The 15033-nt window shown below is 44.9% G+C and overlaps 2 protein-coding genes and 1 non-coding gene across 4 annotated transcripts in view; 1 reads left to right on the top strand and 2 right to left on the bottom strand.

Moving 5' to 3' along the window:
- Positions 1–1214: 1214 nt before the first annotated feature.
- Positions 1215–8061, bottom strand: ACAA2 (acetyl-CoA acyltransferase 2). Its single transcript, XM_053448232.1, has 10 exons — positions 7944–8061; positions 4899–5065; positions 4626–4754; positions 3948–4064; positions 3391–3538; positions 3108–3283; positions 2807–2936; positions 2289–2359; positions 1554–1708; positions 1215–1328 (listed from the first exon to the last, which is right to left on the bottom strand). The coding sequence occupies exons 1-10, from the start codon at positions 7957–7959 to the stop codon at positions 1244–1246; spliced, it is 1194 nt and encodes a 397-aa protein (XP_053304207.1). The 5' UTR covers positions 7960–8061; the 3' UTR covers positions 1215–1243.
- A 661-nt stretch (positions 8062–8722) lies between these two features.
- LOC128468413 (small Cajal body-specific RNA 18) lies at positions 8723–8807 on the top strand. The gene has a single exon (XR_008345833.1). It is a non-coding gene; the product is annotated as a small Cajal body-specific RNA 18 (non-coding RNA).
- A 3461-nt stretch (positions 8808–12268) lies between these two features.
- The window catches only part of MYO5B (myosin VB), a 97368-nt gene continuing 94603 nt past the window's right edge, over positions 12269–15033 (bottom strand). For both annotated transcript variants that reach the window (XM_053448230.1, XM_053448231.1), the window contains exons 35-39: positions 14559–14709; positions 14137–14422; positions 13816–13990; positions 12835–12915; positions 12269–12715 (exon numbers count right to left, since the gene is read on the bottom strand). In XM_053448230.1, coding sequence (XP_053304205.1) covers positions 12563–12715; positions 12835–12915; positions 13816–13990; positions 14137–14422; positions 14559–14709 — 846 coding nt within the window. In that variant the 3' untranslated portion in view covers positions 12269–12562. The remainder of the gene's footprint in view (positions 12716–12834; positions 12916–13815; positions 13991–14136; positions 14423–14558; positions 14710–15033) is intronic.

The following is a 15033-nucleotide window of genomic DNA, read 5'->3' as shown; positions in this document are numbered from 1 at the left end:
TGGATAGAAAGGAGATATACAAGGCAGGGACTCCTGCTTAATATCTGGCATTCTATGATTCACAGGTTTTATTGCTTTTAAATAAAAATTAAAAAAAAAAAAGGCACTCCATTTGCAGACATTGGAAACATAATGAAAGAAAGTGCTGCGTAAACTGTTGGTGCTATATAAATAAAAGATAATAATAATAAATGGGGGAAGCGTTGTTTGTCGGTGAAGGGGTCCTATGCCTGGGACAATAAAGATAACTGATGGTCTGGAAACGCTTTATGTCTGCTTAATAAGAAACATCATGAAGAACTGACATCTATGCATTGTTACCGTGACGCCACACCACTGGCATGCGCGTCAGTCGCACAATGTATAGATATTTTTGTCCTAAAATGTGGCAAGAAAACATTTATTCCGTTACAGATAGATGGAAGAATTGCAAGCATCAGAACAAGAGCTATTCATTTCAAGCCATATTTTATTTTTAATCACACAATGATAAACATTTCCCGTAAAGGTCTTCTCCCTTCTAGGCAATAAGAATATCATCAGGTGTTTTACTATGGAAAATAATAAATCTGCAAAGAAACACTGGGGTTTAACCCAAGAATCCAAAGAGTGCAACGCGCTTGGCTGTAAGACGTTATTAAGTGCTGATCCAGAGATCTCAGACACCTGGAACATGTATTACGGCATTTAACACAATCGTTCGAGCATCTTTGTGTCATTAAGTACTCTATAAATCAATAAAATGGTTAAAGTTGCAGCATTTCTGAAGGTCCCAACATCGCTACAGAACCGTAGGTGCCTATAGAGCGACTACAGCTAATCAAATGGGGGGGGGGGATAAGTGCAATATTGTTTGTTATTTTTAAAAATACAAAAAATTAAATATACTTGTATTTTTATGGTTTACAGGTGATTTTTAATTTCTAAACTGCTTAAGGGTGTATGTAGTTCCGGTTTATTTAGTCATTTACCAAGCAAATAGGCACAGTAGGTAGAGTCAGAAGATTAGCAAGAGGCACTTTTTATATATTGGATATTCAACAGTTATCCATTAATTACAGAGGCAAATTTGGCGTATTTTAACCCTCTGTTTTGCATTCATTGGGTGCAGGAGAAAGAGTTCATGCCTCACAGGGCTCTATATACATAGCTTTAAGTGCATTCGTTCCAATGTTACTTTCAGGTCACATCACTAATATCTTTACAGCTTCACATTTTCCTCGTTCAGTTGTTTCCTAGGGCGTTAGGCTACGTTCTCAATGATGATCGCGATGCCTTGCCCTCCACCTATGCAGGCTGAACCCACCGCGTATTTACCGCCACGGCGTCTGCGGGGGGAAAACGGAAAACGTGGTATTAAAAGCAGGAGATACCCTGGGTCATAATTACAAAGATATCTACTTGATATGTATACCATACGGTGGGTGCAGGTAAAGGGAAGACTCTACAGAATCCCCCAATGCATTTGCATGGTGGAGACATTCACATGATATCCGCTCCACACCATAAGGAATGGCGAATAAAAAAAACAAACAATTGCTGTCGATACTTACCGGAGCTCATGGGTAAGGTGAGATATTATTCTCGATCCAGACGCAGCCAGGGGATGCCCCAGGGCAATGGCTCCTCCATTCACATTCGTCTTCGCTGGGTCGAGATCTAAAGCTTTCTCTACCGCCAGATACTGGGGAGCAAAAGCCTCGTTTACCTGTTAAAAAAAGAATGAAGCATTTCCTCTCAATGACAAGTTTTATACAGAACGTCAGAGCTGGTTTAGGACCGATACTGATGGACCCACGAGATTACTTAGCAGCAGCCCAGATGCAGACCCTCATTTCTGTCTGTTTACACATAGATAATATGAACCATACACAAACATCAAACCTCTGCTGCTGCCGCCCGGTACTTCCGCCAAGGCTTTAATGACGGAAGGTCACGTCAGGCCGTCGCTTCGTCGTAGAAGCCCCAGCGGAAGCGCCAGCAGAGGTTGTCTGCATCGCACAGACGTTCACTGGCTGCCAGAGAGGAGGATCCAGGTCCAGATACCAGGGATATGGAACTTAGTCTTATAGTCATTTGCGCTGAAAAAAACCTTGTCTTATATTTGAGCAAATACGGTAAATCTGAGGCAAATTCTGGTGTCAATTTTGTTAACAGATACAGCTATGCCCCATTATTGGCAGTACTTTTTAGCCAGCATGTTACCAGCCATACCAGGGAGTCCGGTTCTCTTTAAACTGTCTATTTCCAGCTATGCTTTAACAAATTCCGACTGAAACAGGTCGTACCTCTACCAGATCCATGTCTTTCAGAGACAGCCCGGCTTTTTTCAAAGCTTCAGAAATGGCAGGAACTGGGCCTAGAAATGAAAACGTTTTAGAGCCAAGTAAATAAACACACACACAGCACTACTGTATCCGTATCTCCCGCTAGTGAACTAATCTTATCATTCACAGCCAGTATTTGACAGGTCGGGGTGAAGATCATTTGGGCGATAACTGCAGAAAGAGCGACATGCTGGAGCACCGACCATGCGAGTGACGCCACCTGCTGATTGTAGACATGAACTGCGGGGCCAGGCCAATAAATCTTTTTTAGCTCTTTATTCTTCTTTCGGGGTAGGGAATATATATATATATAGTTTTTTTTTATTTTTTTCATGCACTCTACAAACACCTGAAGTAGGTGGCGAGTGACGGTAATTACAGTAGTTTACTTTGTGCCATTCGTCATACTATAAAATTAAGAGAGGCAGACAGCTATCAGTTGGGATAATCGGGACAGAATTAGAATGCACGCCTCTTACCAAATCCCATAATCTTGGGGTCACAGCCGGATACGTGGTAGGCGACGATCCTGGCCAGCGGGGTGAGCTTGTGCTTGGTTGTGGCATCTTCACTGGCTATGATCACCACGCCGGCTCCATCGCATATTCCCTGCAAGTAGAGAAAACTCAAAATGCAGAATAGTACGGATTGAGCACAAGAATATATAAATATAACAAAGATAATACTCAAGGGTGTAATAAAATTAACAGCATCCACAAAGGAGGTGGATTTAAATTGCAGCTTTTAATGTATCGCAAGTTTAATCTTCAGCTTTCTCACCGAAGCATTTCCTGCAGTGACCAAACCCTCCTTCTTGAACACAGGTGGGAGTTTAGCCATCTGCTCCAAGGTGGTCTGTGGCCTGGGGTGCTCATCTTTGTCCATCTTGATGGTTCCTTTCTTCGACTTCAGCTCAATAGGGGCAATTTCTGTCCCAAAGTATCCTGAGTCCTGAGCTGGACAGGGGGTAGAGAGGGGTTTATAGATGAAAAACACATGAAAATTAATGTCCACGCAATAAGTTTTCCTACTAAAATGCATACTAAAGAAATAAATAGCTCACCGGCTTTCCATCTCTGCTGGGACTGGAAGGCGTACTTGTCGCAATCTTCTCTGCGGATATTATATTTTTCGCCCAGGTTTTCGGCTGTGATGGCCATTGGCGTTTTAATGTGAGAGTCCGTGAGCCCGGCCCATAGCGTGTCTTCCATCTATCGGGGTTAAAACAAAACCCAAAATTATGTACAAAAAGACAAAATAAATTAAATAAAAAACATAACCTGAAATGATTGAAAATCTGAAATAGACATTTATTCTGGGCCAGAATTCTCCTGGATGACGGAACGCATCAGCCCAGAGCAAACAAGCACAAGAAAGAGCTAAGGAGAGCGGTGGTCAAACACCAACAAAATGAACCTACAGAGCTTTTAGCAGAGCTCCTGGGTTCTGATAACTATGGAGCAGATCACGGACTCGTCACAACCCAGCTTCCAAGCCGACAGCTGCCGTATGCGACAATTCAAACCCATGGCTTACGGCACAAATAGCCACAGATGAGACCCAAGAATCTCTATTAAAGCAGTCCGACAGCCATAACACCAACAACATCACAGATCGCACCTTGAGGTCCATTCCGAGTTTGGTTCCGAAGCGGATATTTCGCACGGCGTACGGAGACTGGCTCATGTTCTCTGCCCCACCGCACATGACCACCTCGGATTCACGGAGGCCGATCTCCTGCGAAACACCGGAAAAGGGTCAGTGCAGCTTATAAAACCACAAGAATATATAATGTTGTTGATTTATTTGGTCCAATTTTGGTGTGTTAACCATACTTTTATTATAAGAAAGAAAGACACCAAAACTGGACAGAAATAACAATAACTAATATATATATATATATATATATATATATAATATATATATATACACACACACATACATATATATACACACACATACATACATAATTTTTCTTGTCCAATTTTGGTGTGTAAAATACTTTTTTAAGGTGGGGGGGCATATTTGGTTCGTTTTGGGCCAAGTGAATCTTGAATTTTCGGTGCATCCCTAGTTTATACTACTTGTTGTGTCCTGTCCACCCATTGTACAGCGCTATGGAATATGGTGGCGCTATAAAAAACAATAAATAATTATAATAATAAAGACTGGTGACAAATTAAGCAGTTATTGTAACGTTTGGGTAGCATTTTGTTTTGCAGCATTGTGCAGCGTGGGGAGGCGAAATAAATCTAACGAGAAGGACCAATCTTTCGGTTATACTTAAACACCCCATACCTGACAGCCATTCACGATGGACTGGAAGCCGGATCCGCAGAGCCGGTTGACGGTGAGAGCCGGGACGGGAATGGGAACTCCGACGCGAAGCCCGACGTGTCTGGCCAGATAAATGGCATCCGACGAGGTCTGCAACAGCGAAGAGGTTGAACACACATTAGGGCCGAATGAGGAGATAAAATCCGCCAGCGCATGCAGAGACACACCCCGGCAGGGTCTAGTCATACATGTGCGTGCAACACGGCGTACATACTTAGTATATAAATACCGTACCTGCGCAACATTTCCAAATATGACACTGTCCACTAAATCAGGAGCCACGTTACCGGCAGCCAGCGCGGCTTTGGCAGCGATTTCACCCAAGTCTGTGGCGCTGTGGTCCTTCAGCAGACCCCCGTAGGTTCCAAACGGGGTTCTTTTAGCAGAAACAATAAAAATTCCTAAAAAAATACATTTTACAAAATAAAATAAAAAAAAATTGTATGTTTAAAATACATGCAACTGTCACCAAGGCATCATCAGACAGTAACAAAAACAGTCACATCGAAGGAAAACGCGGACGGATGGGTTGCACAGAGGCTCTCTTATGGCCCCCGGCTGGTTGTACTTTACTGAGAGGGTGGTAGATAAGCGGAACAGCTTATCGGTAGAAGTGGTAGGGGCTAATACAGTGAGGGTATTAAACATGCATGGGACAGTGATGGGAGTGATAAAGGTCCATTGGAACACAGGAGTGATGGGAGTGATAAAGGGCCGTCAGAACACAGGAGTGATGGGAGTGATAAAGGGCCATTGGAACACAGGAGTGATGGGAGTGATAAAGGGCCATTGGAACACAGGAGTGATGGGAGTGATAAAGGGCCATTGGAGACATGGTTGCCCGCACAGTCCCGGTGGTAGATAGGACAGTCGGGGGGTTGTGAGGGTATAAATCGCAGAAACTCCAGAGCTTTAACAAAAATCTACCGGAGATCGATATAAAATGCAACATTCGGATCGCTCTGAACAGCAAGTGGGTTTAAAGAAAGCATGGCTGCCGGTGCTCTGCGCTGTTCTGTATATAAGGGCGACGGTGCAATACATGGAATGATACAAATAGGAGTCCCCGAGGGCAGTCAGACGTTAATCAGGAGCCACATTAGCCAAACGTGCGCACTAATCAGCATTCCGGCTCCAAAGGTTAACCCATCGCTCCACAGTGACTGCGCGGCCGGGGTCATACATCGAGACCGGTGCGGAACGCACGCAAGACTCAGACCTTAACCCCTTCACGACCAACGCCGTACCTCATAAATCATCAGTTTGCCGACCTTTGCCACATACTTCGATAATAAAACTAACTCAGATAGATATCCCCCACGACTCCTCATCTTCCTCCTCTACATTTAACCCTTTCTCTCCCGTCACAGAAGACTAGGTTCATGCTCTTCTTCGTTCCTCTTGTCCAATCACATGCCCCCTTGATCCGATCTCTTCTCACCTTTCTCGGTCTATCTCTTCTACCTTGTTCCGTACACTAGCTTATACCCTCAACACCTCCCTCTCTACTGGATCCGTCTTACCTTCTTTGAAGCCCTCCACGGTCCGGACTGATCTGCCCAATCACCGTCCCACCACTCTACTACCTCTCATCTCTAAGCTTCTTGAAAGCTTGATTCCCAACTAAGCTCCTTGACTCCAACTCCCTTCTTTAATCCGGATTCCGTTCGACATTCTACTTTTACCTCTTGTTATACGCTACTTGTTATGCCCCGCCTACCCATTGTACAGCGCTGCGGAATCTGACGCCGCTATATAAAGCAAATAATAATAAAAACCAATAAAAAAATATATTTTTTTGTTACCTGACCCTAAGGGGTAATCTTTAAGTATATCGGGTGTGTTGGGGGTTAGTTAAGGGTTTAATAAAAAAAAAAAAAAAAATTAAAAAACCTAAAAATAAATAAATTTTAAAAAATTAGGAAACTTAAAATAAATTATATAGAAATATCTGGCAGACTTAAAATCAGGGCAATTTAACAAATATATTTTTTGCTAACAAAGATAATTTATACGGCTGTAAAAGCGTGGATAAATAAAAAAGCCCAATTCGTCCCCAAAATAAATCAATAATATATACACACACTCATAGAAAATCATTAAAATTGCTCTGGTCCTGTAGTGTGAAGAAGCTCTGGTCCTTCAGGGGTTAATCAGTCGTTGGGCTCCTCTTAGATTCAGGAGCCGTGTCCTATTCCATGCATGTTTAATACCCTCACTGTATTACCCTCTACCACTTCTGCCCAGAGGCTGTTCCACTTATCCACCAAACCTCAGTATAGTAAAGCTTTCTTACATGATCTCTCAAAAAGTGCCAGTGGGGTTTATTCACTAAACTGGGAGTTACCAGGCGAGATTAAACACGTCAACGCCTTAACTTTATTAAGCATTAGGAAGGGGCAGCCACGATGAGCATCTCCTGCAAGAAGGCTGGAGCTGGCCCTGGATAATGTATAGTTTAATCTATGAGCAGAGGCGAGAAATCTCTTATTGATGCAGAACCGGCTGCTTCTACTGGAGAAACTCACCAGGCTGGCTGCCATAATCTATAGGGTGGCAAGAAGAACAGCGTTACCCTGCCGGGGAATTTCATTTAGTGAATAAACCCCTGAGGGTGAAAAACACAACATGCAAATCTGGAGACGCTGAGACCTGCTTGTTAAACTTCCTAACCCACGGAGAATGTATACTGCAGTGTACATAAGTGGAACAGCCACCCAGCAGAAGACCTGCATTCAGGAGCCATATGTCTATCCCATGCATGTTTACATTCCCTCGCTGTATTACCCTCTACCACTTCTGCTGGGGGTCTGTTCCACTTAACTACCACCCTCTCAGTAAGGTAGAACTTTCTTACATCAGGTGTGTAGTGGTGAAGAGGTGTAGAATAATTAGAGGAGTTCAGTGGTGGAATTTGATTGGCTGGAGGGGGTTATTTGATTAATAAGTCAGGGACTGACAATTATTTCTAGGATTCAGCCTGAATGGAGTTTCCAAGATGAACAGCTCTGTCCACGAGGGCCATCCTCAAAATGTATGTCACCCCCTCCCCCCCTTCAAGTGCAAAGGAGGCAAATGTCCACACACCCCCCACTAGCCTCCAAGGCAACAGGCCTCCCCCCCACTAGCCTTCAAGTGCAAAGGAGGCAAATGTCCACACACCCCCCACTAGCCTCCAGGTGCAAAAGGGGCGACAGTCCCCCAAGTGCAAATGAAATGTGTAACACAGAAATAACCCCCTCTATTATATTTGCACCCCAGCATTAGCAGGGCAGTTACCTCTGAGCAGGGCCATGGTCGGGTCGCGGGGGGCAGCTGTCTCACACACGGGGGGATAAGGTCACCGCTGTCCGCCTCCTCTCCTTCACACTAATAAATACCAGGCCCGGAGAGTCACCTCTCACCCAAATCCGCCCCCCAACTGCCGCCCCCTCACCACCTGGTCCAGCCCACAGGGCTTGCAGCTCCGCCCCCTACCCAGCCCCGGGCAGTGGATTGGACCGGGGGAGGGAATTCCGCCAGGACTTCCTTTCTCTCTGTACCCTGAGACAGGAAGCAGCCGGGATAAAAGCAGTAAGGCAGGCTCCACCTCTTCCGCCACGTGCAGAGGGATCGAGAGAGTGGACCGAGCGAGGTATGTAGGCACTGAGCGGCTCCGTGGCTTACTTTTTAACATCTTTGTCACGTCTAGGGGTATTTGCCCCAATCCCAGAGTGAATGGGGTAGATTATTGGGGTCCGAAGGGTTCTGTTCTGGTCAAACAATAGTTAAGCATCCTAGTTGGTGCTTTTGTCACTTCTATATCTCAGCTGGTTTCCCTACTTGAATACAGGTGACTTCGTTCAGAACGTTTTTTTTGTCTCTGGCCATTCTAATGAGTCCATTGTAGCCAGTTTGAGCGGAGCTCTCCTCGCCTGTTTATCCCCTATTTACCCAGAATATGATGGCGCGATGCAAATCAATACATCATTTGCCCTCGTTCTCGGCTATCGAATCTTTTAAAGGGTTAACACATGAAGCCTCGGGGTTCTGGCCCGCTTGTGTCTGGTTATTACGTCTGGTCCGGGATGACTAGCCCACTGCGCAATCTGAGTTCTACGGAACCATATGGTAGAAACCGTGCTGCATTGTAGTCTGAGACCGGACATTATTAACTAAACCGTGTGATAGAGACCCAAGTAGTCCCAAAAGCTTGCAATCTAAAGCGATTCAGTATTATCCCAAGCTGGGCCGTCACCGCATGTGGGCAGGTAGCCACCAACATCTACTCGATGGCCGCGGAGATATAACTTCACCAGAGCAGCCAACCTTTTGTTTTTATTTAATGCATTTTTGGGGTCACGGCATTAAAAACAGAGTTTTAACCAATACCGGCCCTGCATAATGCATAATTCAATGGGTAAAGAGACTGAAGCCATCTCACTGATTTACTTATACATTATATGGGGCCAGCCAAGCCGTCCCTGCTGTAGAAGCTCACCAGAGATGGACCTTTTATAACGGATAGAAGCTGAAACACAAATCCCCCTTTAATGAATAGACCCCTTTAATTTTCTCGGGTTGATGTAAATCGACGATTGTCTTGATGATGATGATGACAGAAACTGCCAGTAATCGTTAGAATAATTGTAGCTGTCTGTTTCTTCTTCGCAGAGCCGGAAATCTGCCGCAAGCGGAGCGCGTCGGACCCGTCCGCTGGATCGTGGCGTTGAAGACTTAATGAAGAATCTGCGTTTTTTTATTTAATGAATCTTTTTATTTTTTGGGTTGTATATTTGTAGGTATACGGTCTAAATAAAAATGCCCTTGGGTGATGCCGTTTAACGTGCAGCGTGACCCCCGTGTAGATGGCCAGCTCCTTATCCAAAAGTCACACCAGCTTAGCCTATTTATCCCATTTACCCCTCGCAGGACCCAAGAGCATTTTAGTTCAGTGTGTTAAGCCCCTACCTCTAGTACCTCATCTGCTTAATGTTTCCCTCTATTCACACCATCAGACACTCTGTACGTTTAGTCACCTGTAAGAGCGATCAAGAATCGCGAAGTGTCGCTAGCAGGCGATCACACGGTAATCACTTTGCAATTATGTATAAAAAATAATAAAGTAAATTTTAATGTTTTTTATGGCATCAGCTGTTAATTTGTTTGCTTTTTGCATAGGCGACACAATGTTGTCACATTACACTTTTCCTGCGTTATTTTGTGTTATTACTGGATCCTGATAGTGTGCGTTATTACATCTTTAGTGTGTTGTACACTGAGCTCGTCCGATCCTGTGATTTTTCAGAAAGCTGTCCCTTTTTGGAGAGTTGAATAGCTTCTACCCTAATAATCTATTCTCGGAGCTCAGGGTCATGGGAGGTTATTAGTTACCGTATTGGCTCGGATATAGGCCGCCCCCGTATATAGGCCGCACCCTAAAAGTTTGGTGCTTTTTTAAAGAAAACTTTTTTTTTTTTTCTTTAAAAAAGCACCAAAAAAACATGCTGCCACTCTGCCCCCCCCCCCCCGAGATATGCTACCACTGTCCTCCTCTGCCGCCCCCCCCCCGACTTACCGGAGCAGACTCCCGGGTGTCTTGCGGGGGACATCTACGCAATACGCGTATACAACTTCCGGTGCTGGCACCGGAAGTTGTATTGCGTAGACGTCCCCCGCCGGCCCCGCAAGACACCTGGTAGTCTGCTCCGGTAAGTCCGGGGGGGAAGGGGGGGCCGGTTAGGCAGAGGTAAAACCGTCCGCACGATGCGCTTAGACAACTTCCCGAGCCGGAACACCCCCCCCCCCGTGGGAAGTGCTGGCAGGGGAGGCTGTCTGAGCGTGTCGGGGAGTAGGATGCAGGTCCCCTGCACCGCTGCGGGGGATCTGTAACCTAACCCCGCTGCCTGCCCGGCGCCCAGGACTGCATGTCCCGGGTGTCGGGCGCTAGACCCCGAATATAGGCCGCACCCCCACTTTAAAGACTTAAAGTGGGGGGGGGGAAGTGCGGCCTATATTTGAGCCAATACGGTATTTAGTATATGTGTGCACATAAGTATTTAGTAAATGTAGTATGAAGCAGCACCCCTAAAAAAGCATTTTTTGTAACGTTTTACTGTGTGGGGGGGGGTGCTTTGGGATCGTACCTTGAAGCTGACAGCCCTAGCTGGGTGAAGAACACTTTGCCGCAGCCTCATAGAGAAGGGCAGGCAAGGGTTGTGATTGCTCCCTTGGTGTATTGAATTATTGAAGTCAGGTGCTTCAGGCAGACCCATTGCCACAGGTGTATAAAAGCAACCATGTGTACCGGATAAAGATGACATCCGTGCTCGGCAGATAATACAAGATAGAATCTAATGTGATGGGATTTGGAGAAATCAGTACACTAAAAAAGTCATCATACACGGGACGCCTGAAGCCACAATTTACTGCCACTTAACTTTTTTAATAAAATATGCAGATCGAAGTAGAGTAAATAACAAAAAAACCTTTATTTTTCCTCTGATGTCAGGGCCTAGAATGTTTTGTCCTCTGAAGCGACTACAAATTCAGGAGCGTGTTTTATCTCTGGATAAGTAAAAATTAAATAGTTCTATTTATTCCTACAGTAAGTAAAGCGCCAAGAAACAGATGACCAAATAAACACCGGTACAGGCTCTGCCACACGGACACCCAAACACACACCAGCACAGGCTCTGCCACACCAAAACATACACACCAGGACAGGCTCTGCCACGCCAACACCCAAACACACACACACGGGGACCGGCTCTATCACACCGACACCTAAACACACATCAGGACAGGCTCTGCCACACCGACACCCAAACACAAACACCCGGACCGGCTCTGTCACACTGATACCCGCATCAGCATGGGTTAAGCTACACAAAGCATAAAAAATGCTTTCCACACTGCATTGTTGTTTGTGTGTTTGCCTCCTTGTGTATTGTTGCCCCAGCCCGGCCCCTCTTTAGTATTAATGTACCCTCCCACACACCCTTGTGTATCGCCCCATGTGCATTTGTGCCCTCACACCCTTGTGTATTTATTTTTATGTAATGCCCCCAGCCAGCCCCCCTCCCTTGTGTATTAACACCCCCCACCCCCTTTTGTACTGGTTAATGTAATGCCCCCCATACCCATGTGTATTGTAAACAGCCCCCCACCCCACCCCTTTTTGTATTGATTTATATGTGATGCCCCAACTACCCTATTGTGTGCTTATAACCCTAAGCCGCCCCCTTTTTGTATTATTGAAAAATTGAATTATTAAAATAGTTAGGCGGCCGGCCCACGCGGGCTGCACCTCGAAGTGACAGCTATTATCATTATTATTATTTATTGATTTAGGATTTTTGATCATATTCCAAAGCGATGTACAATGGTGATTGGGTGGTTACTCAGAACCACTTGAGGTTTAATAACCCTTAACTGTCCGCGTATGAATGAGGCAGAGCGGGGGATACAGCTGCCATACGACATCACAAACAATTTTCAGAAAAAGTATGTATATAAAATTACACATTTATTGTGTAAAGAGAAAATAAAACACTAGGTTTTTTACACAGACACAGGATTCCAATTTTAACATAATCAACCATATTGTGTTTCATAAAACCTAAATAACATCACTGAATATCGTGCACCCTGTGGACTATTGTGCTCGGGGTTAACATTGGCCAATTCTACCACTGACAATACAGTTTTTTTTAAAAAAATGCTTCCGTTTCAAGTATTTATAACAGTAGAAGAAAAATAAAATGGTTTTCAGTGCAATAATGAGATGAGATTATAAGTCAACAGCTTCAAACAATATGGTTTTGGTCTTAGATATATATTTATTTCTGAAAATGTATATTATTATTTATTCTTTTATTTTTTAGACGTTTCTTGATAAAATATATTGTCCGTTTTTTTTAAACTCTGTTAAGAAAGTCCAGTTGGAGAGAAGCCGGGATATGAACGGTGTTCAGCGTTATTGCCGATGGGTTGAATGGGAATAGAACTGGGAACATGTACTTCGAGTCCAGCAGTAACTGGGGAGGGTCGCTTCTGTCCTGTAACTGGGCCTGGAAAAAAAATAGAAGCCGTTATAAGAAGCGAAGATATATTATTATATTATTTATTAAAATAAAACGATTATTAGAACTCCTGGTGCGGCTGGTTTAGTCAGCGATGCGATTCTTACCTGAATACTTCTGATAAAGGAGACCGTCACGCGCTCTTCAAATTCGTTCACTGGGGTGTACAGGTTTAGGATTTTCACGATCTATGCAAAAGAACATTTCGAAGAAGGCATCAATATGAGTTTTAGGAGGAGATTATCGGGTTTTAGGGGTGTTTAGAAGTTTTAGGGGTGATTATCAGTCCAGCATGGTTAATAAGTTGCACTTATGGCACGAGATTTAATTTGAGTCCGGATCAACAGTGAACTTGAATGACCGCTCAGCGTTTTAGTGAACGGACCAAAGGTGCCAAGCTCTGGGATCACAAACCAGCACCTGAGTACTTGGCAAAAAGTGATGCACATGGAAGCTCCTTCTAGAGAGCAAAGGGAATAGGGCAGTTGCCACATAGTTTGGAAACGGTCCCATTCATATAGTTACGCCTCTGCCCTTAATGTCCCCAATTACTTGGCCAGATGCCCCTAGTGTCTGTATCCCTGTCAGGCAGAGGGGGCAGAATAGACCTGCCGGTAACAACTATATCAGACAGGCCAGACCTAGCACTCACTGGAGGCTGCTGTTTAAAGGAATCGGTGATCAGCCGTTTAGTGAGTACCATGCACTAACCTGCCCTGTAGTGAGTACCGTGCACTAACCTGCACTGTAGTGAGTACCAGGCACTAACCTGCACTGTAGTGAGTATCGTGCACTAACCTGCCCTGTAGTGAGTATCGTGCGCTAACCTGCCCTGTAGTGAGTATCGTGCGCTAACCTGCACTGTAGTGAGTACCAGGCACTAACCTGCCCTGTAGTGAGTACCTTGCACTAACCTGCGCTGTAGTGAGTATGGTGCACTAGCCTGCCGTGTAGTGAGCACTGTGCACTAGCCTGCCGTGTAGTGAGCACTGTGCACTAGCCTGCCGTGTAGTGAGTATTGTGCACTAACCTGCCGTGTAGTGAGCACTGTGCACTAGCCTGCTGTGTAGTGAGTATTGTACACTAACCTGCCCTGTAGTGAGCACTGTGCACAGGGAGCATATGGCTTCTGCATCTTCCTGGGTTTTCTTCTTTAGCTGCAGTAACTGAGCAGCCTGTATCAGAGGCTCCATGGTCTGCGCGGCTCCGCTGGGGTGAAGGTTCTTCCCCCGCAGCCACTCCTCCAGCTGACTGATGTTATACCTTAATAAAGAGAAATAACATTTACACGCAGAGGCCTCGTCTCAGTACACGTGAGTATAGCTAGCATTACTATAGTTATTAATACATATAGAGTAGACGTTACTATTTCTGCCCCTCCTGTATACACGTGGGGGTAGAATTATTACCGAAGCTGCATCCCAGTGCTCCACGAGCAGACATCCTTCCTCAGCAGCAGGTTATTCAATGCCACCGCGTTGATCATGTAAAAAAGCTGTTTGAAGACTTGCTGGATGATCTCTGGATCCAGCCCGTGGTCGCACATAACACCGTGGAACGCATTAAGCTGCCGGATGACAGCTTCTAGGTTATAACAGTTGTCTCCGTCCACCATGCTGGAAGACCTCTTTCGATATCCTGTAGGCTTCACCCCAGAAAGACCTTGGATGCTTTCGCTTTCCAGCATAGCAGACACTTGAAAGGAACAAGACTAACTGATTATTATCATATAAGGGTGTTTGGTGATTTATTTTACCAGATTCTGGTAAACCCTACATTATGGTCGTAAAGACAGGAGGTCGGTCAATCCACGTAAGGCTTAAGCTCTTACCTATCATAGGCTGGAGAAGTCCCTCAGAGATCTTAATGAGCTGCTGGTAGATCTGAATGGACAGATCACTGAGGACCTGCCGGTACTCGGTTAGGTCAAAGTTCCGCAGACAGTGCTCATTCTGTTTGGAAGAATTACTGTTCATGAAGCCCTGGAGAAAGGACAGACATGAAAGGCCGATGAGGGACACCAGTTACCCCTCGTAGGAATGTCACATCATCTAGGTTTACTTATAATGACAGATAAGAACCATTTGGCCCATCTAGTCGCCCAAAGTGGTTATATTCCATCTTAAACCAAGAAGAACTTAAGTCAATCTATGGCCCAGCTACTCCAGTCGGGGGGACAATGAGGAGCACAAACTGTTTATATCAGTGAAGGTTGGGGAATGCTAATTTCAGAGACTTGCTAGCCGATAAACATCTGAAATTAATTGATAATTAGGTAGGTTTTATATCTTAAGGAAAGTTATAAC

The sequence above is a fragment of the Spea bombifrons genome, chromosome 1 (genome assembly GCF_027358695.1).
Source record: "Spea bombifrons isolate aSpeBom1 chromosome 1, aSpeBom1.2.pri, whole genome shotgun sequence".
NCBI lineage: Eukaryota > Metazoa > Chordata > Amphibia > Anura > Pelobatidae > Spea > Spea bombifrons.
This window is presented reverse-complemented; position numbering and strand designations above follow the sequence as displayed.

Bases quoted from the DNA above. Each gene is read 5' to 3' on its own strand.
- ACAA2 (XM_053448232.1), bottom strand. The intron at 2,937-3,107 runs GTGAGAAAGCTG...CTCTACTTGCAG, and splicing joins TCACTGCAGGAAATGCTTCG to GGAATATGCGATGGAGCCGG. The intron at 2,360-2,806 runs GTAAGAGGCGTG...TTTCATTTCTAG, and splicing joins CCCCAAGATTATGGGATTTG to GCCCAGTTCCTGCCATTTCT.